Source organism: Saccopteryx leptura, chromosome 2 (genome assembly GCF_036850995.1).
Source record: "Saccopteryx leptura isolate mSacLep1 chromosome 2, mSacLep1_pri_phased_curated, whole genome shotgun sequence".
NCBI lineage: Eukaryota > Metazoa > Chordata > Mammalia > Chiroptera > Emballonuridae > Saccopteryx > Saccopteryx leptura.
In genome coordinates this window covers 344809858-344830768 of record NC_089504.1, presented here as the reverse complement: position 1 = coordinate 344830768, position 20911 = coordinate 344809858, and the positions used below count along the sequence as shown (strand labels likewise).

The window sequence follows — 20911 nt, the reverse complement described above, 5'->3', positions numbered from 1 at the left end:
GAAGAGTTCTTTAGAGACTACTGGCTGAGATCAAAGGGAGAGCTCCCGCCACTGCCCAGCGGGAGCAGTGTCTCTCCCCATCCACAAATACAGATCAGAATAATTTATGTTCGCCTGCACTTTGCTCCTCCCAATATGGATTAGGACTACTTACTTAGGCGTATGCCCACCCCCTAAACCAGGAGTCCCCAAACTACGGCCCTCGGGCCACATGCGGCCCCCTGAGGCCATTTATCCGAGCCCGCCGCACTTCCGGAAGGGGCACCTCTTTCATTGGTGGTCAGTGAGAGGAGCACATTGACCATCTCATTAGCCAAAAGCAGGTCCATAGTTCCCATTGAAATACTGGTCAGTTTGTTGATTTAAATTTACTTGTTCTTTATTTTAAATATTGTATTTGTTCCTGGTTTGTTTGTTTTTTTTTACTTTAAAATAAGATATGTGCAGTATGCATAGGGATTTGTTCATAGTTTTTTTTTATAGTCCGGCCCTCCAACAGTCTGAAGTTACAGTGAACTGGCTCCTTGTGTAAAAAGTTTGGGGACCCCTGCCCTAAACCAACCCCAACCATACCTCCTCTGCTTCTGCATCTCAACCCCAAGGGCACTGCTCAAAACCTGTATGGGATCAAAGCTCACCCTAGAGACCACTGTGGGCATTGTTCCTGTAACACAAGCCAACACTAATCATACTCTGGAGCCTGAGCTGGAGAACTGAACTTTCTGGGACAACCTGCCATGAAACTACCCACACCTATTTCCATCTGGTCTCCAGGGTGGTGTGTGTGTGTGTGTGTGTGTGTGTGTGTGTGTGTGTGAGAGAGAGAGAGAGAGAGAGAGATGGAGAGACAGAGAGAGACAGAGAGAGGAACAGATAGGGACAGACAGACAGGAAGGGAGAGAGATGAGAAGCATCAATTCTTTGTTGTGGCACCTTAGTTTCTCATTGACTGCTTTTTGATATGTGCCTTGACTTGGGGGCTACAGCAGAGTGAGTGACCCCTTGCTCAAAGCCAGCGTCCTTGGGCTCAAGCTGGCGAGCCTTGCTCAGACCAGATGAGCCCGCACTCAAGTTGGTGACCTTGGGGTTTCGAACCTGGGTCCTCCACTCTATCCACAGCGCCACCGCCTGGTCAGGCTCCAGGGTGTCTTTCTAACAACATTCATAACACTCATCTTCTCCACCCCTGCAATGATAATCAACAAAGTGAAAGCTAAGAGGGAAGAGAGAGCTTAGGAAAACAAAGGATGGAGCAGTGTGGGATGCCTACCAGGTGTTTGGTTGGTGACAAGCTCTTCCCCCAGACCCTGCTGTACCTGGCCTGCAACAGGTACAGGATCAGTAAGGGGTCCTGTGGGCCACCTTTCCAGCCCTGAAGGTGAAGCTGAGCCAGAACTCTGTCCCCGCACATACAGAGTCTGAATCTATAGTTGTGACTGGGATAAGGATAACAGGGAGTATAATGACCCATAGTGACTCATTAAGGTTTCTGCCTCATCCCTGGGGCCTCTGGTGGCATGAATGTGATGCCAAGTGAATTGGTTGGTTCCTTTGCCCTTTCTAGGGAAAGCAACAGGGCTCTGGGGTATAGTAGGGGAGGACCGCAGTTTAGGTTCCTCCAAAGCCCTGGGGCTCTCAGACCAACTTCTAGAAACAGCCAGAGACAACAACTGCAAAAATAAAGAGTTTATTTCCTATCCAAAAGTGAGCCCAAGGTGTTGAGTGGTAAAGGAGAGCTGGAGACGAGGGTGAGTTTGTGAGAAGTCAGGGCCCTTGAAAAAGGGGAGAACAGGCTTGGCTGAAGTCTGGAGGCAGGGGAGGGACAGGGAGTGCTGCTGGGACTGTTTCAAGTTGCTGGCAGCAGAAGAGACCACCTTCAGTGACAGCCTGCAGAAAGAAATAGAGATGTTAAAGGCCCGTGCCCAGTGATAGAAATAGACATTGCTGGGCCCAAAACGTACCCCCTGGGACACAGGAACTTGGGAGCATGCTCTAAGGCAAAAACTGCACGCTCAAAAATCCACAGAGGCCAGACAAATAAATGATCTGGGGATCAGGAGATGATTAAGAAACATGGGGACTGTAAAGAAGTTGAGAATGCAGTTCCCTTTTAAAGACAACAGTGGCCACCCAATACCCGCTGAGATTGCCAGATCTCCCAAAATTTTTAGAGAGGCTGGAATAGCTGGATTTTTATGTGTACTCTCTTGATTTTTAATGTTGGCAACTCATTAATATTTTGAAAAAATGCTGAGAGCCAAAGAATACATATACAGGGGTCATCTGTTTGCTTCCTGTACAGGCTGTGGGATGCCGGGAGCCTCTCCAGCCTGGGCTAGCAGTAAGAGGCCTAAGAAGTTTTGGGTTGCTCAAACACCAACCAGGGTTTCAAACCTAGCCCTTCTGAGGCAACATTGCTGTCATGGTGTCCAGCAGAGACCCAGGGGCTGGGACAGAAGACCTCGCTGTATCACTATGCTGTCTCTGCTGTGGAATCTGCCATCTATCCCTCTCATTGTAGACACCCAAATCCTGCCTGCTGTTGCCTCACTCTTTACTTCCTGGGCTGTGTCTGGGCCCTTCCCCATCCCCTTCGGCTTCCCCATCTCTACCTGCCTCCAGATCCTGGGGAGAAGGTAGGCCATCTCATTTGCCCAGCCCAATCGGCACTGCACTCTGTCTCATGCCTGTTGGGTTCCATGACCTTAGGTGGCTCCCCTCTCAGAGGAGGAGGGTAGGAGAGGGTGTAGAAAAGGGAAAAGGGTTGGAAGTGACCAGGCTTTGTGAAAAAGTCATGAGAATCCAGAGTCAACCAGACCAGCTGATGGCTGCTGACCCAAGGCAGGAGGCCACGGGCCCAGCCCCTCCCTGATGGCAGGTGGCCATGCCCACCCCAGACAGGCCTGGGCCCAGGGCCAGAGTCAGTGGAATGAGTCTGACCTGGACCAGAAGCTGTGCCTCATGAGGCTTGGGGTCGGGAGTGAGGCCTCTGGCACTGGGGAGGGTCCCACAAGGTCAGTCTTTGAGGAGTAGGGGGATAACACATAGAGTCTCAGGTTGGGGGGGCAGCCCCGATCTCTGCTGTCCCCATAGTGACTGGGCAGTGGACCTCAGTGAGAGTAGTATCCTGGAGACTAGGTGGGCGTCCTGACAGACAGGGAGAGACGAATGAAGGCCTCAGCTGGAGGCACAGAGAGTCTGAAGGCCAAGCTGAGACTGCTGGGTGGCCTGGGGGACCCAGCCTGGCCTGCAGCAGGCCCATCATCTGCTGGAGCTCCTGGCTGAGCTGAGAGACTTCCTGGTTGAGGTGGGAGATCTGTTAAAAACAAGTCAAAATTGTTTCCCAGGTGTCACAACATTCACTACCCTCTTAGGTGCGCCCCCTCTACAGTTTACAAAGTTCTTTCATAACCACTTTCTGCTCATGGCCACCTTGAGTAAAAGGCAGGGCCGAGATTATTTTTGTCTTGATGTAAATATGCCAGCCCCTTTCCAAAAAAAGATTATAGACAGCAGCTATTGACATACATCCTCCTCGACACCCCACTTTTATAAGATGTAGAAAAATGTGGTCGGCCTTGGCCATTTGGCTCAGTGGTAGAGCATCAGCCCGGCGTGTGGATGTCCTGGGTTTGATTCCTAGTCAGGGCACACAGAAGTGCCCATCTGCTTTTCCACCCCTCCCCATCTCACTTCTCTCTCTCTTTCTCTCTCTTCTCCCCTCCTGCAGCCATGGCTCAATTGGAGCAAGTTGGCCCCGGGCACTGAGGATGGCTCCATGGCTCCCGCTTCAGGCACTAAAAAATGGCTCCAGTTGCAATGGAGCAAGGGCCCCAGATGGGCAAAGCATCACCCCCTAGTGGGCTTGCTGGGTGGATCCTGGTCAGGGTGCATGCAGGAATCTGTCTCTGCCTCCCCACCCTCTCACTAAATAATAAAAAAAGAAAAAAAAGAAGAAAAATGTGGTCAAAGAGACTGCATGGCTTTGAAGTGACAGATGAGCCTTACTGTCAGATGATTCCATCACATAAGCTCACGTGTTTCTCAAATTTCAAAGAGTGCAGAATCAACCAATAACTGTAAAAATGCAGATTTCTGGGCCCTACCCCAGAAAGAGAGACCCAGGAGTACACATTTTATCAGGCTTTCCAGGTGCCAACAGACACTCAGGTCTGGAGCCACTGGCCTAGAACTGCGAGCAGAAGCAGGACCACCCTCAGTCTTGCTGTACAGGAGCTGGCCCCACCCCTTAACCCCAGGCTCCGCCTCAGCCCAGGTGCCCCCCTGGGAAGCGTGATGTTTATCAGAAGGAGGGAAGGCCAGCTCCCAAGGCTGGACCTGGTTTGCTGTGGCAACTCTGAGATCCCTGAGGACGAGGCAGAGACAGAGGCTCCACACACAGTATCTGGGCTCTTCCTGACCAGGATCAGACATCGGGTTCCAGGTCCCCCAAGGCTGAAGGCCTCTCAGCCTCCCTGTCCTCTACCCCCCATGTTTGCTTAGCACTCATTTCTCAGGCTGGGGTAGGGAAAGGCCTGGAGCACTGTGACTTGGTTGGGGGCCTTTCCGTGTAGGAGAGCAGCCCACGGTGGTGCAGAGGGGAGAGGCCCTCCTTCCAGGATGGACAACCTGAGCCAGCTGGGAATGAGGGGCAGTAGTACTTAGTGCTCCAGAGAGACCATGTATGTGCTCTCACTGCATCCTCACAAGTCTGGGAAGAACGGATTCTTTCCTCCCATTTTTAGATGAGGAAATTGAAGTTCAGAGTGGTTGTGGGACTTGCCTAAGGTCATCCAACTAGTGTGAATATTTTTTTTTCTTTTTTTTAAATTTTTTATTTATTCATTTTAGAGAGGAGAGGGAGAAGGAGAGGGAGGGGGAGAGAGAGAGAGAGAGAGAGAGAAGAGAGACAGAGAGAGAAGGGGGGGAGGAGCTGGAAGCATCAACTCCCATATGTGCCTTGACCAGGCAAGCCCAGGGTTTCGAACCAGCGACCTCAGCATTTCCAGGTCGACGCTTTATCCACTGTGCCACCACAGGTCTAGTGTGAATATTTAAATTCAAGACTCTGACTCCAAATCCTGAAATGCTTTTATATGAGGCATGTCTCGGAACCTAAAATGATATTCTCTAAGGTTGGAGGGGAGGAGCCAGCCCCCACTCACCTCCTGGGTCAGCCTGCAGACCTTTTCCTTCACCTCCTCAGCCCCAGTGGTCAGTTCCTGGCTAGGCCTGGTCCCTGCAGGCAGAGTGAGATGCAGGGAGTGCAGGGAGCATGAGTCTACAGCTTGAGCTGGGCCCCCTCCTGTTGCTGGGTAGACAGAGAGCAAGGGGCAAGGAAACTCTGGGGTCAGGGTGATGGGGAAACCCAAACTCCCAGGTTAGTTTTGAGTTCCTATGACTTTCCCAGTTTTTCCCCCCCTTACCCCCTGCTTTCCTCCACTCTAAGCACAGATCTTCTTTTTGATACCTGAACATAATGTGCTCTTGTCATGCCTTCATGCCTTGCAACAGCCCTCAAACTCTACCTACTCTTTAAGACCCAAGTCAAGAGTCCCTCCTCTAGAAGGGAGAGTTAGGGGAGCTCTCTCGTCCCACCGCAGAGCCCTGTTCTTGTCTCAGTTGTGGTACTCAGCCTGCTGTTCTGGAATTGTTTATCTGAGTACATGGGTGTCTCCCCCACTAGGCTTGGAGCTCACTAGGAGTGCGGGCCAGGTCTGGTTTATCTGTGTATCCCAGCACAGCATCTGGCACATAGTAGGCCCTTACTACAGGCGGGATGGATAGCTGGGTAGATGAATGAATGAATGAATGAGTAAATAGCAGATGAACGGGTGAGTATGGTCCTTACCTGTAGGAGGGGCCTGAGAATGGGGCTTAGGGTGCTCAAGCCTCTTGCTGAACTGGAACGTAGGAGCCTCCGCTGTGCTGCCCGAGTCCTCAATGCCATCCACTATCCTGGGACAGGGCAGTGCTCATCAGTCCCATGGGGAGAGGGTCAGGGCCAGAACAGAGCAGGCAGAGGGGGAATGGGGGCAGCAGTGCCAGGGAGCTGAGGAGAAGCAGTGGTCAAGGGGGTGGGACGGGGCTGCAAGCTGCGGGGAATCAGGAAGGGCAGGGTGGCTACATGGAACTGAAACAGGGAGGAGCACTGGGGAAAGAGTCCAGAGAAGGTTCTGGAAGCCAGGAATGGTATGGGGAAGGCAGGGGAGGCTGGTGTCTCACCGGGGACTGAGGTTTGAAGGTCCAAAGGTTCCCAGTGGGGGAATAAGAAGCTGGGGGGGCTTCCAGGCCGCAGAGCCCCTGGGAGGACCATGGGAGGAGGGGCTGTGGCCCTGGTCAGCCAGGGCAGGGGGAGGGGATGGAGAAAGGGAAGGGGAGGAGACAAGGGCTGAGAATGGGGACAGCTTCTCCCCCAAAAGGCTGACCAGGGAGCCCTGGGGCCTAGCTGGGCTAAGGCTGGGCAGCAGGAGGGGCCGGCGGGGCCTGGGACCACCTCCGGGCTCCAACCCAGCCTCCGCCTCTGTGATGGATGGCAGGGTCTTGTCTGAGGAGGAGCCGAGGCTTTCTGAGTGTGTCTGTGGGCAAAGGAGGCAGCTGACGGTGCAGGACAGGGAACAACAGGCCCCTTCATTAAGGAACAGTCTTCACTGGCAGATGACGCTCCCCATCCCCCTTCCTTCTCTCTGCAGCAGAGGAGCAAGGAAAGGTGCAGCAATCCCAACCTCTCTCCCATGCAGTCTCAACTCCACCCAGGAAGGGGGTGTTACCTGGTAGAGCCTAGGGGAACGGGAAAAGCAGCTGAGGCCCTGTCGGGACAGAGGGGGTTCCGCTTACTCACACCTCCCCACTCCATTAGTGTAACACCTCCTAGTCCCACCCATCGAGGCTGTGGGGTTTGAGAAGATGGGGTCTTTTTGTAAATTTGATTCAGTGATACCTCCAACTCTGACTCAGAGAAATCCTGAGTGGAAAATCAGTGTGAATAACAATAAAAGACAAAAGCCTAAGGTGTAACCTACAAAGCTAAACCAAAATGGGCTCAGGAAATATTTGGTGAGTGGGGAAGCCCAGGCTGATGGTGCCCAGTCTAGAGAGGGACTTGATGGAGGAGGAGCACACGAGGGGGAGTGTCTCCAAAGTGGGGGTCCTTTGGGGAGTCTGGAGTGGACAACAGGAGATGGGTCACTAGAGTTGGAAGTATAGGTAATGAGAGATGCTGCTTGGGGTTGGGTGATAGCCAATGGAGTAGGGTCAGTGGGGTTGGGAAAATTTTAAGCACGGAAGGGGCAATGGATGTGCGGGCCTGGGGTTGAGAGAGAATGCTTTCCAGGTGGAAGGCAATGCCTGAGGCTCCCTCTGGGGCTGGGGGAGGTCTGCTTTGAAGGAAGGAAGCTCGGAGGAAATGGAGGCCATAGAGGGTCTACATACATTGATGTCAGAGCCCTGGCGCAGGTTGAAGGTAAGATCCCGGGGCAGGCCAGCCCTAAAGGCAGCCCCACACTCAGGATAGAGCTTCAGGACCTCAGCCAGACCTCGGCTGCACAGCTGCTGCAGTCCGCAATAGGTCAGTGCCTTCACGTCAGCGCTGGTCTTCAGCACACAGCTTGGGCCTGCTCCTGACCCAGTCTCCTGCTCTGGCTCAGGGGTATCTGCCCCAATCAGGTCCCCCTTCCCTGTGGGTAAGGCGGGGGGACAGTGAGCTGGGGCAGAGGGATCATAAGGGTATACCTAGTCAATGGATTTGAGGGATGGTCAGTGTGTTTGAAGGATGGTTGAAGGTGGCTCAATCAATGGATTGGTGAAAATGATCAATGGAATTGGGAAAAGGTCAGTGGAGAAAGACTGGTGAAGTTGGAAGATAGACAATGAGTGATGTAAGGCTGGAGGAATGATCAATAAAAAATGGTCAGAGGGATCAGTTAAAGCATAAAGGTCAGCCTGACCAGGTAGTGGTGCAGTGGATAGAGGATCGGACAGGAACACAGAGGACACAGGTTCAAAACTCCGAGGTTGTTGGCTTGAGCGTGGGCTCATCTGGTTTAAGCAAGGCTCACCAGCTTGAGCCCAGGGTCACTTGCTCTGCTGTAGCCCCCCGGTCAAGGCACATATGAGAAAGCAATCAATGAGAAACTAAAGTGCCGCAACAAAGAATTGATGCTTCTCATCTCTCTCCCTTCCGGTTTGTCCCTATCTGTCCCTCTCTCTGTCTCTGTCACAAAATAAAATAAAATAAAAAGCATAAAGGTCAATGGCGAAGAGTCAGTTGAGTTGGGGGACAGTCACTGCGGAAGGGTTGATGGATTGAGGGATGCCAATGGAATTAGGGGAGTCTGAGGACGATGGTCAAAAGGGGACGTTAGTAGGGTGAAGGGACTAAGGAAGAGTTTTCCTCAGCAGGAATTCCAGATATCTACTAGGAGTATCCTAGTTCCTAGATTCCTGGCCACTCCCAAAACCTCCGGGGGAAAATTCCAGGGTAGTTATTGGTGGTGGTAGGATCCTCACCCAGGATGGCCAGCACCATGTTGTCACGGAGCACCTCGAGGGAGCCTGAGCAGACATAGTAGTGTGCCTGCAGAGCGTCCCCACAGCGCAGCAGGTACTCGCCCGGAGCACAGAATGAGGTCTTGATGTGTAGGGAGAGCGCCCTCAGGCAGCCCCTGCTTGCTGCTCCAAACAGCGGCAGCTGCAGGATCTCCCGATTCAGGTGCATAGCAATGTCAGCTCTCAGCTCATCCGGGAAGTCGCGCAGTAACTGCATAAAGGGCATAGGTCATTTTGGCCACCCCTCCCCTGCTTCTTGATTTCTACAGATGTGCTGGGCTGTCTCCAAAGAGATAACTCCAACTTGCCCTTTGCTTAGAAGTTAACCATTTCTGACCTTTCAGAAGACTTGTGTGTGTTTAACCTCAAATTTACTTGTGTGTGGACCTCCCAACACAACTGCTGCGGCAGACACTAGGTCTTTTTCTGTCTGTCCAATGACTGTGGTTCCACATACTGGTCACTCACACATGTCTGGGTTATTCAACCCTACTAATGCAAGGATCATTCCTGGTGGGTCAGCGTCAAATGGGGAGTCAGGAGACAAGAAATCAGCTCTGCTCCTAAGTCCCTGTGGACCTTGAGCAATCCGTTTCCTCTCTGGGCCATCTGTAAATTGCAGGCTTACACTACGTCTTGAATATTACCAATGACCTCCTAGGAGCCAAACTTAATAGTCACAGTTCCATTCTCATGTTACGGAGCCCTTTGGCTCCTGTGGCTTGTTGACCGCGCTCTCTCTTGTCCCTATTGCCCCAGGCTCCTCTTCTTTGGCTGTCTTCTAACTTTCCAGTCTCCAGCATCATGGCAACCAGCTCCATGACTTCCCACTCTCTGTGAGTCCAGAGCCCTACACCTGGGTTCAGACCTATATTTTCAATTACCTCCAAGGCAAGCTCCACCTGGATCTCCTACAGGCACCACATTCTCATCACGGCCCCACACTGGTCTCTCATTGGCACCCCTGTAATGGCCCCATCATACCCCATTCCCCAAGCCAAAAACCTGGGAATCACTCAGAGACCCTCTTCTGCAATCAGGATCACCAAGTCTCACGGTGTCCGCTCTCAGAAATACCTCTGAAATCCCCAGGCCATTCCCCACCTAACCACTTTGCAGGATACAATCTAAAGTCAAGGCCATCTACGAGCTGGGTCTGATCGCTCAGTCTTTTGAACTCCTCTTCCTCTCCATCCTACAGTGCTCACACCCCTGTTCCTGAAGGCTCACTGAACTATTTTCAGTTCCCTGAACTCATGTGCTCTTTTACGTCAACATTTCCGGACCTGAGTTCCTATTGCTCTTTCTGCCTGGATGGCCTTCTAGTAGCAGGCTGAGTTCCTTCTTGTCCTTCATGGTGACCCCTCTTCTGTCCCTGACTCCTTTAGGCCAAGACACAATGAGGATCCCAAGTGGCACATCCATCCCTCCAGCAGAGTCCCATTCCTTGTGTAATTTATCCATCTGCCTCCCTTAACCGACTGGTGTCTCCCTAGGGAAGGAGATGAGTATGATCACCTCCAAGCTCCCTGTATCCAGCACAGAGGCTCGCCCACAGCAGGTGCTTGGGAAATGTTGACTAAAAGGAACATGGCATTAGCTGAGGCCTGAGCTCCCTTTCAGCTCCCAATTTCTAGTGCACAGGAAAAGGGATGTGAATTTTGGTGGGTGTGTGCCCTTGTGAACAACACCTCACCTCCCTGGACCCCACCTGCCTCCATTCCAAACCCAGCGAGGCTGCGCCCCCGCCCCATCGCGCCGCCTGCGTTGCAGACCCGGAGTCCCAGCCCACTACCTCATTGGCGTCGATGCCGCTGTTGACGGCCCACGTGGTCTGGAAGTATTCGAGCATGCGCTGCTTGAGCGGCCGTGGCAGGCGATGCACGCGGATGAAGTCCTTGAGGTCCTTCATGCGGCTGTGGTAAAGCGAGCGTCGCGAGTACATGCGCTGGATGATGGCTGTCACGTTCCCGAACACCACGGCATGCATCAGCGCTGCAGTGGCGGCGGCGGGCCTCGGTTAGGTTACCCCGCCCCCCACCACCACTCCCAAGCCCACCCTGCCTTGAACCGGTCTTTAGGTCCCTGGGGAAGGGCAGGAGAACCCTTGGGCTTCTACAAGCCTACCTGGTGCAAGGTGCTGGCTTGGGGAGAGGAATAGAGTGATCCCGAGAGGGGTCAGACCTGATACTTTTCTCTTATACCGCGCTATTAGGTCATGAACTTGGGCTTCCCATACCCTTAGCAAGAGGCCACACCTGTTTGTGGCACTCCCCAGGGCCAGCGTGTAGAATAGTAGGTGCAGAGGAAATGTCTATGAATGAACGGCTATGTCCGGATGGCCTTCTCTGGGCCCCAGTTTCCCTATCTGCACGCTGGCTTAGCATGGCCACCCCCGGGGCTTGGCAGGCCCGGCCTCACCGCCTATGAGCATAGTGCAGATGGAGAAGATCTTCTCGGCGTCAGTGTTGGCGCACACGTTGCCAAAGCCCACACTGGTGAGGCTGCTTAACGTGAAGTAAAGCGCAGCAATGTAGGCGCTACGCCGGGATGGGCCGCCTGCCGAGCCGTTGACATAGGGCACCTCCAGCCGCTTGCCCAGCTCATGCAGCCAGCCTGGGGGATGGAGGGATGCAAGGAGCCCTGGCTGCGCCAGTGGTGGAGAACTGGGTTTCCCGGAGCTGCCTGCACTTGACCTTGGTTAAGTGTTTACAGAGAGGGGAGGTTTGCATGGGCTGGCACGGGAAATGTGAGGAGCAGCTTGGGCCTGGGCCTCCCCACCATGAATTGGTTACAGTTGCAGTTCAAGGGTATCAACTCCCTACAGGGAAGTTGTTCAGGGGCCTCCGCCACTCTTGAATAGTTTATTGAGGACCTCCTGTGTGCAGGCGGCTAGAACTTGAGCCAGCCAGACATTCTCCCTGCTCTGTGGAAATTATAGTCTGGAGGGGAGAGGGGAGAAAGACATGAAATAAATCATCAGAGGTGGGAGGTGAGCCAGCAAAAGGGAACTTATAGGGTATCTTAGGAGTCATACTGGGTGAGGGAGAGCCAGCCCAGTGGGGCGGTGGAGGGGAGTATGGTTCTCGAAAGGCTCCCTGAGGTCAGCATTTTAGCTGAGACTGAACAGAATAGACAGAGAGGAAATCATGTTCAAGGCCCGAGGTGAGAAAGCAGTACAACTTGGGTGCTGAGGGTGGCCAGTGAGGCTGTAGCACAGGCGGTGTGGGATAAAAAGCCAGGTGGGGACAGAAAAAGGCTGCGGCACTATATGGAGTATGCACTGAGTGTGAGCTCTATTTGACAGCAGTAGGGAGCTACCAGAAGGGGCCAGGGAGGGGTATTGCTCCCTCTCCCCAAATACCCTCCCTACCACCAGAGTGTGTCCCATACTGAATTTTGATTGCTCCCCTGGTAGGCTGTGAGTTGCCCCCAAGGCAAAGCCCTTATTGTCAAATCAGTATTCCCCTGCTTGATCCGGGAGGAGCTCAATGCATGTTGGTTGGATGAATAGAGGAATATGAGTGGTGGGTGTGGGTACTGGTAGAGGTATTAGCTTGGGTGCCTGAGTGGACAGGGCAGGTGGATGGGTGGTCAGTGAGAGCCTGGCCTCACTGGCTTACCGATGTCCCAGAGCAGTGGGTCGTTGGCCTCCATTTCCCAGCGCCCGATGACATACCAGACACAGGCCATCCAGTGGGCAAGGAGCGCGAAGGCGGACATGAGCAGCGTGAGCAGCACGGCGCTGCACTGCGAGTACCGCTCCAGCTTCTGCAGCAGCCGCAGCAGCCGCAGCAGCCGCACCGTCTTCAGCAGGTGCACCAGTGAGGTCTGCAGGAGTGCAGAGGGGGAGGCTGTCAGAGGCACAACTCCGGGTCTCCATGTCCCTCCCCAGCACCCTGGGGTGGCTGCAGCAGGAAAAATATCTCTGTTGTCCTGAGAAGGCGACCAGGAAATGCAGGGGTGGGGTGGGTGGGTGGGGGAATAATGCTAAAACAATGGCCAACAGTAGGTACTTACTATGTGTCAGACTGGGCTAAGTATTTATAATCTTCATTAAAAAGTTGTGCCCTCTGTCCAGTTATCATCATTATTCCCAATTTGCAGATGAGTAAACTAAGGTTCAGAGAGATTAGTGACTTGCTCAAGGTCACAGACCAAGGAAATGATAGAGCTGGGACTCAGATCTGGGCTAACACCAAAGTCATACTGCCTCTTTCACCGTGGGCTGTGAAAGAGTAAGTCCTGGTCACAGCGGGAAGAGACAGGATAACCTCCGGGCCCTGCACGAGCCCCTAGTGTCCTAGGCACAGCTAGCTGTGGGCAAGAGCTGGCTGTTAGTGACAACAGCAGTGTGGTGAAAGTCACCCTCAAGACAGAGAGACGCATAGTAGAGTAGGGAGAGGCAAGGGCTGGGGAAGGTTTAGGGGACCTCTCTACTTGTGGGTCAGCTGCAGATGAGAGGGGCATGCTGAAATGTTGAAGGAAGGAGAGCTAGGACTGAGGGAGCCTGGGCTTTGAGATTTCAGCCCTTGTGGGGCTAGAGGGGGGTTGGGGGAGCTAGTGGAACCTAGTCATTATCCTGTAAGCATAGGTAATATTACCTTACGACTATTTTCATTGTGGTTATTAATGCTTCAATTAGTTCTTCCAATCTTGGAGATGAGGAGCAGGTGGGAGCTCATCTCACTGCAGGGCTTGGGACTTTGGGACAGTGCGCGGGTAAGCTGGTATGAAGACCCTTCACTGTCCTTTCAGGGCTGGCACTACATGGCTCCTGAGCCACCTCATGCTATTTTCTCTCATTTTAGGTGAAGGAGGTGGCCCTGGGTCCCCCACGGACCCTCTCAGGGGTTTAGTGCCTGCCCCCAGCTCTCAGAGCTCCTGACTTCAGTCCTTCAGCGCTTCCCCCAGTTACCTGACCTGGGTCAGGGCCCTCCTCTCCCTCTTGAACCAGATTGTCCCAGGGCTGGCTCCTTCAATTCTGCAACTCTGCCGAAGCCTCCTCATCCTCTCTCTTTGCTCTTCACCTTCCCTTATACCAGACCATACACTTAGGTACCCTGGGAAGCAGGGAACCATATTGGAAAAAATACTAGACTAGGAGTCTGGAGACCTCATTCCAATCTCCTGCTTATCACTGCTTGCTGTGTGACCTTCAGCAAGCCACTTAACCTCTCTGAGCCCCTTAGCCGTCTCTGAAAACGAGGGATAAGAGAATTTACCTGCAGTGTTATTGTGAGGCTCCTATGTGATGATGTTTGTGAAAGAACTTAGTAAAGGTCCCAGAGGAAGAAGAACTGCCTAGGAGGAGGGACAGGGCTCTCTGCAGCTCTCCCTCTCTCCAGGGACAACTGTCTTCCCAGCTGACACAGGAGATGGGGAGGGGTTGGAAGCTCTGCCTGGAATGGCCAGAGCCTCAGGGCAGATATACACAAGCACGTGCATAGGAGCGTGCACACACGTGTACACAGCCAGAAGAGGCCCACAGCTCATTGGCGGCTAGTTAAATCTGGCTGCGTGTAGGTGGTTTCCCACTATAGCTAAGTGTGGCAGAGAGAGGAGCACACAGGGAAACTGCTCTCCACTTCCCCACCCAAAACCTAGGGGGTCTGGGGACAGAGGGTGGACTTGAGAAGACCTACTATCTACTGGCTGGTGCAGAGCTGACCACTCAAGAGCACTTCCGTGCAGTCTCTAGGGAGCCGGGAGGGCACAGGTCTTAGCATTGCCTCCAAACCCACCCCACAGCCTCTCCCTCCTTGTCTGGGTTTGCTGTGCTCCCCACAAATGCTCTCTCTCCTCGTCTCCTGCCAGCCGAATCGTATGCCAGCTAACTCCTACTCTCTATCTAGAGTCTAGCCCTCCTCTCACCTCCCTCAGGAACCCTTCTGAGGCCACACTCACCTCTGTCCAACGGGGGTGTTTTGGCCTCCCTGGCACTGACAGAGATTTTAGATCATTTTTCCCCATGCCCATGTTCCAGCCCGAAACTCCAAGGTCAGCCAGCTCCGTGCCCACAAGACCTGGGCCCCATTCTCCACTTCATTCATCTCTCCTGTTCCTGCTGTCCCTTTCGGTAGTCATGCCCCCCACACAGTGCTTTGCAGACAGCTAAATGCTCATCAGTTGTTAAATAAAAATGTGAAGCGTACCACTCATTTAGTATCAGGCCAGTGCCGCCTTGGTAGCCCCACTTAGCTTTTCGTTTGTCTCTGCTTCCCTCAGAGATTGTGAACTGAGCTCCCCAAGAGCACAGACCCTCCCAGATCCTTCTCAGCTCCTAGCGCAGGGCTCTGCCCATCGCAGATGCCTGACAAATACTCACAGGAAGATGGCTGGGAAGGACCGCGTCTGGGTCTGGAGTCAATCCCTTACCAGAAGATATGGTGCTGAAGCTGGGAGGTTAGGCTGCATAGCGGGACAGGGGTCACTCACCACGGTGATGTTGAAGACGTAAAGCAGGTCAAAAGGCAGAGCAGCAATAAGGTCGACAAAGAACCAGGTGGCCAGGTAATGGAGGCCAATGGAACGAGGAGCAGAGACCACCTGGCCGGACTGGGACACGTAGGTGGTGCGGAAATTCAGGATGATATCTGGCGGGGCAAGAGGCTGTTACTGGGGTGTCTAGGCCTAGAAATTCAGGCCAAGGGGCTGAGGAACTGGGTAAGCTGGAAACAAGCCTTAGAGACCCAGGATGGAATTAGAGGCAGGAATGGGGAAGACAAACTGGACTTTTGGCTGCTCCTTAGGGAGGAAAGGTCTAAAGGCAGACGGCTGTAGCAATCAGGAGTAAGGGCACATAGACAATTAGGACTTAAAGACCCAGAAATCGATGGGCTCTGAATGACTGGGTCCTGCAGCCCAGGATAGAGTGGGGCTTGGATGAGTGGGTCCCTCCAGCCCACCCACCAGGGTACGTGGGGCAGACGGTCTAACCCAGGATGAAGAGCATCTCCACGGCAATGTCACTGACAAGGGTGTGTCGGGAAGTGATGGGAGTGTCATCATCGCCCAAGAAGCAGACATTGTAGGGGACGGTGACCGCAACGTAGAAGGTGGCGATAAGGATGAGACCATCCCAGATGGCTTTGGGGACGCTGTAGTGGAGGAGGAGGCAGCGGGACCCCCCCACGGAGGCCACCTTGTACTCAGGCACTGATGGCTTTGGCTCAAACACGTTCTAAGGGGAAAAGGGTGACAATTGGAGACACTTGAGGGAAAAAGGAGCGAAGGATGGAGGAGGAAGTGGAAGAGAATAGGGAAAGGGGGAAGTGGGCACTGCAAACACAACCATGAGGAGAGACAGAAGGTGCAGGAGAGGGGCTCAGGGGCTGGCACCTGACACTTCCTTTCTTTGCCAAGCTACTGCTCAGGCCCCCTTTGAATGAATCATGTTTTGTGGGGAGTATTTTAAGGTGTGACCTGCACCCTGCTTAAGGATATAATGACAAATCAGGCACATGCCCTAGCTTGAGGGGTCACTAACTTCTCCCTCAAGTTCCTCTTGGATTCTGGGGGCCCAGGGGGGATTGGAATATCCCAGAGTGAGGGGAGGCTGGCACAGCACCCCATTCCTTATAGCCCTAAGAGACTACAAAGAGGGTTGGAGTCTCAATCCCATGGTTTATCAGGGTCCTGGAGTGGTACACAGGGCTAGATGCAAGGCCCCCAGTGGGGGCTTTCTCCCTAGGACCACAGCTTGTGATTTCACCTCCCCATAGGGCAGCCTTAAAAGCCAGAGGTAGGTGATGTCATTGCTGTTAGAGTCCCAGCTTTGTGACATCTTCTGAGCAGAGTAATGTCAATAACAAGGCAGCAAAGAGGTAGGGATGGAAAGAGGTAAGGAGGGACATGGGTCAGCGTAGAGCTGGACATGAGAAATGGGCAGACAGGAACAAGTCACTGGTGGGAGACCACACAGATAGGGGAATAGGGAGACAGTAACACGGTACCTCAGCATCATGGCTGGGAGATATTGGGGTGGAGACAAAACTCACATTATTGGTTTTCATGTCTCCCTGGCCCCGGCGACTAAAGTGGCCACTCAGTCTGTGTAGGACAGTACGGCTCTGTCTCTTGGCGAATCGAAGTCTTGAGCTGGTTCCCCTCCTGACAAGGGAGTTTTCTATTGGGAAGAAGCATATGGAGATAAGTGGGGGCACATCCCATAAGGCTGGGTTGGGAGAGGTCTTGTGTGACCTTGGGCAAGGACCTCTGACCATTTGCGCCTTCTCCCCAGACTTGCAGTTACCATGATTACTGTCCCCATGGCTTCCTGAGGGGCCAAGTCCTGGGCCTCCACTCTGAGTGATGTCCTTGAAGGAAAAGAGGAAAAGCACAACCTCCCCCATCTCATTCTTGATGGGCATCATGTCCAAGAGGCACCAAAAGGCCGCGCCTGTAAGTGTGGAAAGATGGAGGGCGAGGGTGAGCAGCCCCTGGCATCCCTAACCCCCTGGTTCCTGGGCATAGTCAAAGGGTGTGGCAAATGTTTAGAGCTGGAAAGAACCCAAGATATGTCAGCCAATTCCTTCACCTTCCAGATGGGAGACCTAAGGCCCAGAAAGGGTCAGGGATATACTCAGTGTCACACAGTCAGGAAGTGTGGGGGCCAGCACTCAGGCTTCCACTGCGCCAAGTGGACTCTGGGTAAAGCCTGGGGTCTGGGCAGGGCTGCAGGGCAGGCCAGGCCCCTCACCATCCTTCCGGTAGAAGCAAATTTCAGCTCGGTGCTCCTGGTGGCCCTCCAGGGACTTGTGAAGCCTCTGCAGGGCTGGCTCACTGGTCTCTGGGCCATAGAGGAAACGGCAGCTACACGTTTTCTGCATGACCTCGGTGCGTCCGTAGCCTGTGAGCTCGCAGAAGCCGTCAGAACAGTAGACGATGGGAAAGCCCCTTGGGCCCTGTGCATTGGCCAGCAGGAAGTTGCTATCTGTGGAAAGAAGGGGTCAAGATTAGGTCAAGTCCAGGAATGGAGCTCAGCTTCCAGGTGGGCAGTAACCCTGCCACCCTCTGACCCCAAGCTGTGATCAGAAGTCACAGAGCCAGAAGCTTTCTAGGCTTCCACATGCTACCTGGATCCCTCTTTGGCATATTCTGAAATGAGAGTAAGAAAAGATAGAGCAAAAGGACAAGGACTTAAGGATGGCTTGGAACTGGGACAGGGACTACTAGGGGATTAGAGAAGGAACCCCAAGAGTTCATGCAGTTCATCCCCCTGCCTTCAAGCTAGTAAGCTTTTATCAATACTATAGGTGGCAGCATAGCACGGTGAGTTAAGGAATGGGTTCCAGCACCCCAGCTCTGCTGCTTACTGACTGTGTAACCTTGAGCAGTTAACTCCTCTGCCTCTCAGCTTCCTTATCTGCAAAGTAGGGAATAATTATCTTCCTCACATGGTTGTTGTAAGTTACAGGAGTTACCTAGGGGAGAACCTCTGATAACATGTCAATGCTACACTGAGAAGGTGAGATGACGCCTCCACATTTGCACAGCTTTCAAAGCACACCCATAGCCACTACCCTGCCACCTATTGGAGAGTGAACAGGGCAGAGATTCTGCTGATATCACACCCATTTTGTGGATAGGAGACTAAAAGATAGAGATTACCCAAACTCACAAACCTCCTTTGTGGGAGGAGGGAGACAGTAATGAGTAGCGTCCTCAGTTCCTGCATCCCAAGAAAGGTCCTCTTTTTAGCATCCCTTAGCTCATTTCAGCAGGCTTGTCGCCAGCGCTCAAAGTCTGATGGGACTGAGCAATGCAGTTGTGGTTCCAGCAACCCCAGCAACAAGACCTGACCTGGCTCCCTCCAGTTCCAGTGGGTGGGAGGCCATGGGGAGGCTCTATGGGCCATCCAGGGACAGAGTCTCAGCTGAGCAGAGGGACTTGAGACACAAACAGTCCCGGGGCACTAAGAAGGGTGAATGTCTGGGGGCGGATGATGGGGTTACTGAGGGTGCCTGGGAGGTGCTGGGCTCTGGGCAGCAGCCTCCTTCCTTCCCAGGACTGTTGCCCCGGTGATGGGCACTATGGAAACAAGGGAGGAGAGTGTGGAGGAAGGTTAGGGAGGCAAGTAGGGCACCCGGCAGCTCAGTTTCCGCCCTCAGGTATCGCTCCCTACATCTTCCAAATCCCGGCGAGGGTGCCCCAGTAGGGCAGTCAAAGATCTCAAAGGCTGCTGCACAGTAGGAAAAGGGAAAGACGGGAGAAGAGGCGGGGAAGGAGTGTGGCTGTCCAAGGTGCTGAACCTGGAACCCAAGCTGCGGTGGGCGAGCAGGGAGCTCCCCTTCTCACACGGATCCCCCCCTCCCCCCACACACACACCCTTCCTCCTGCCTCACCCTCTTCAGACACAGACGCGCCACGATTTTGGAGTGCGTGGCCTTAATCTAAACTAGGTTTTGCCGAAGTCTGATCTTTTCTGTCTCCTTCCCTCCCTCCCTCTTTTTCCTGGGGAAAGGTGATGCTGGAGCCGCCTGGGAGTCGACTCCATAGCGCCTGACCACTTCGTCCGACCTCCGCATCTCGGCACCGCCGCACACGCTCCCAGCGGAGCTCTGCCCCGAGTGGGCTGCTCCCAAGGCCTCGTTTCCAAGGCCGCACCAAGGGCCTTTCGTCCCTCCAGTCGCACCCCATGTCGTAGCCCCCACACTTAGCCCTCCCCACGCCTCCTCTCGCAGAGCGTTCCCAGCCGGCTCCTTGGCCGTTCCCAGCCGGCTTCGGGAGTTCCTCGACCCGCAGACCCACTCTCCCTTCTCGCCTCGGGTCTCATCACATCCAGAAGACCCCAACCAGCCCCGAAGAAGTCCTGGCCGCCAGCTCGAACCCGCAGCCCCAGCCTCGGCCCCACTCACGAGTGCCGTCGAAGCGTGTGGCGATAGCGTCCAGGAAAGTGTTTTGCGGGGCCAGCAACCCCTTCATGACCGGCATGGCCTGGGGGGGAGAGTTCGAGGCGAGGCGCCGGGGAGCGTTCAGCGCGGTCGGGCCCAAGGGGGCGCGCTGCCGGCGGGGCCGGGGCGCCCCATGCGCCCGCCTGCCTCCTCCCCTCCCTCTCTGCTTCCAACCGCCGCCGCCTCTCTGCTCCGAACCCCTCAGCTCTCGGCTGGGCTCGGCGCCGTCTCAGTGGTTCTTTTCCCCACGAGTCAGGTTTTTTTCTCCCGGGCTTGGTCTGTGCCCGCCACGTGCCCCGCGCAGGGAGGGGCCAGCAGCGACACCCGCACCTCTCTCCGCGGCCCTCCTTCAGGAGTGGGAGCGGCCCACGCGAGTCTTTCTAGGAGAGAATTTGGGACACGCCTACCCAGAGCAGAGGCTCGAAGCGGTGGGGCGTGGCTTGAGTGTCAGACACGCCTCTTCCCGATGGCCACGCCCACGCGTGGTTCTCTGGCTCTCCTTGTGGCTCCGCCCCACGGGTTTCCCCACTCTCCGCCCACGCTGGGAATGATACCTGGTTCACAGTGCTATCTGCTGGAGTTGGGCTATTCTGCAGCACCCCTAGATCTCTCCCATGTGAGACGGCAAGGGGTTTAAAGAGGCTAGTTTTTCTGGTTGGGGATAGACAAGGCTAAAAACTCAACTGCTAGAAATGCACTACTCACACTGGCAAATTCTGCCTCTTAGCCCAGCAGGGTGGATAGAACGAGCTTTGGAGTCCGTTGGATAGAAACCAGGCTCTGCCATTTACTAAATATGTGACTTGGCCTCTTAAAGCCTCACTTTTCTTGCCTGTAAAATGGAGCTAATACCTAAAATTTTTACTTCGTGTGGTTGTGAGAATTTAATAACATAATGCATGTCATTGGCACAAAATAACTATGTTGGAGAGCAATTTTCTACCCATTCTCCCTCTTCCAATGGTCTTGATTTAACACTCCTCCTCACTGCTGCCATTCAAGTGGAGGAGAGGCTAGAAGCAAGTTTGGGGCAGAGAAAGACACTTTCAAGGTGGACAGAATCAGTCTGCAAATCTCCAAAGATTTCCTGGTGGGCCTTGAACTCCAACTTCTCCAAGACTTAACCAGTACAGCAGCAAGAAGGACCCAGGTGAGAGCATACATAGGACTTTTTCACTCCAGAAGCAGAAAATTACGGGGACAGTGTGGAGGCTTAGGGTTGTTGCTTCCTGAAACAAAACAGTTAAAGCCATTGAGAATGGAAAGATGGTCTTGGGAGAGAGCAAGCCAGTTGTGTGCCCCCACCCCAGTCTGAGCCCAGCATTATCAGGATGTTAGATTGCTTAAAAGTGACATATCTTTCTCTCTCTACTTTTGGGTTATATTAGTTCCCTAGGGCTCCTGTAACAAGGTACCACAAACTGGGTGCTTAACAGAAATTTATTGTCACATAGTTCTGGAAGCCAGAA

The 20911-nt window shown here is 53.8% G+C and overlaps 1 protein-coding gene across 1 annotated transcript; it reads right to left on the bottom strand.

The window, feature by feature from the left end:
* Positions 1-2620: 2620 nt before the first annotated feature.
* On the bottom strand, positions 2621-19719 carry KCNH4 (potassium voltage-gated channel subfamily H member 4). Its single transcript, XM_066366329.1, is given in 17 exon segments — positions 2621-3064; positions 3067-3316; positions 5166-5239; positions 5852-5958; positions 6226-6578; positions 6771-6809; positions 7432-7676; positions 8509-8758; positions 10343-10542; positions 10969-11163; positions 12171-12378; positions 14986-15143; positions 15487-15730; positions 16548-16675; positions 16802-16948; positions 17249-17482; positions 19407-19719. Coding segments are annotated over 17 exon segments (3051 nt in total). The 5' UTR covers positions 19483-19719; the 3' UTR covers positions 2621-2921.
* Positions 19720-20911: the final 1192 nt, after the last annotated feature.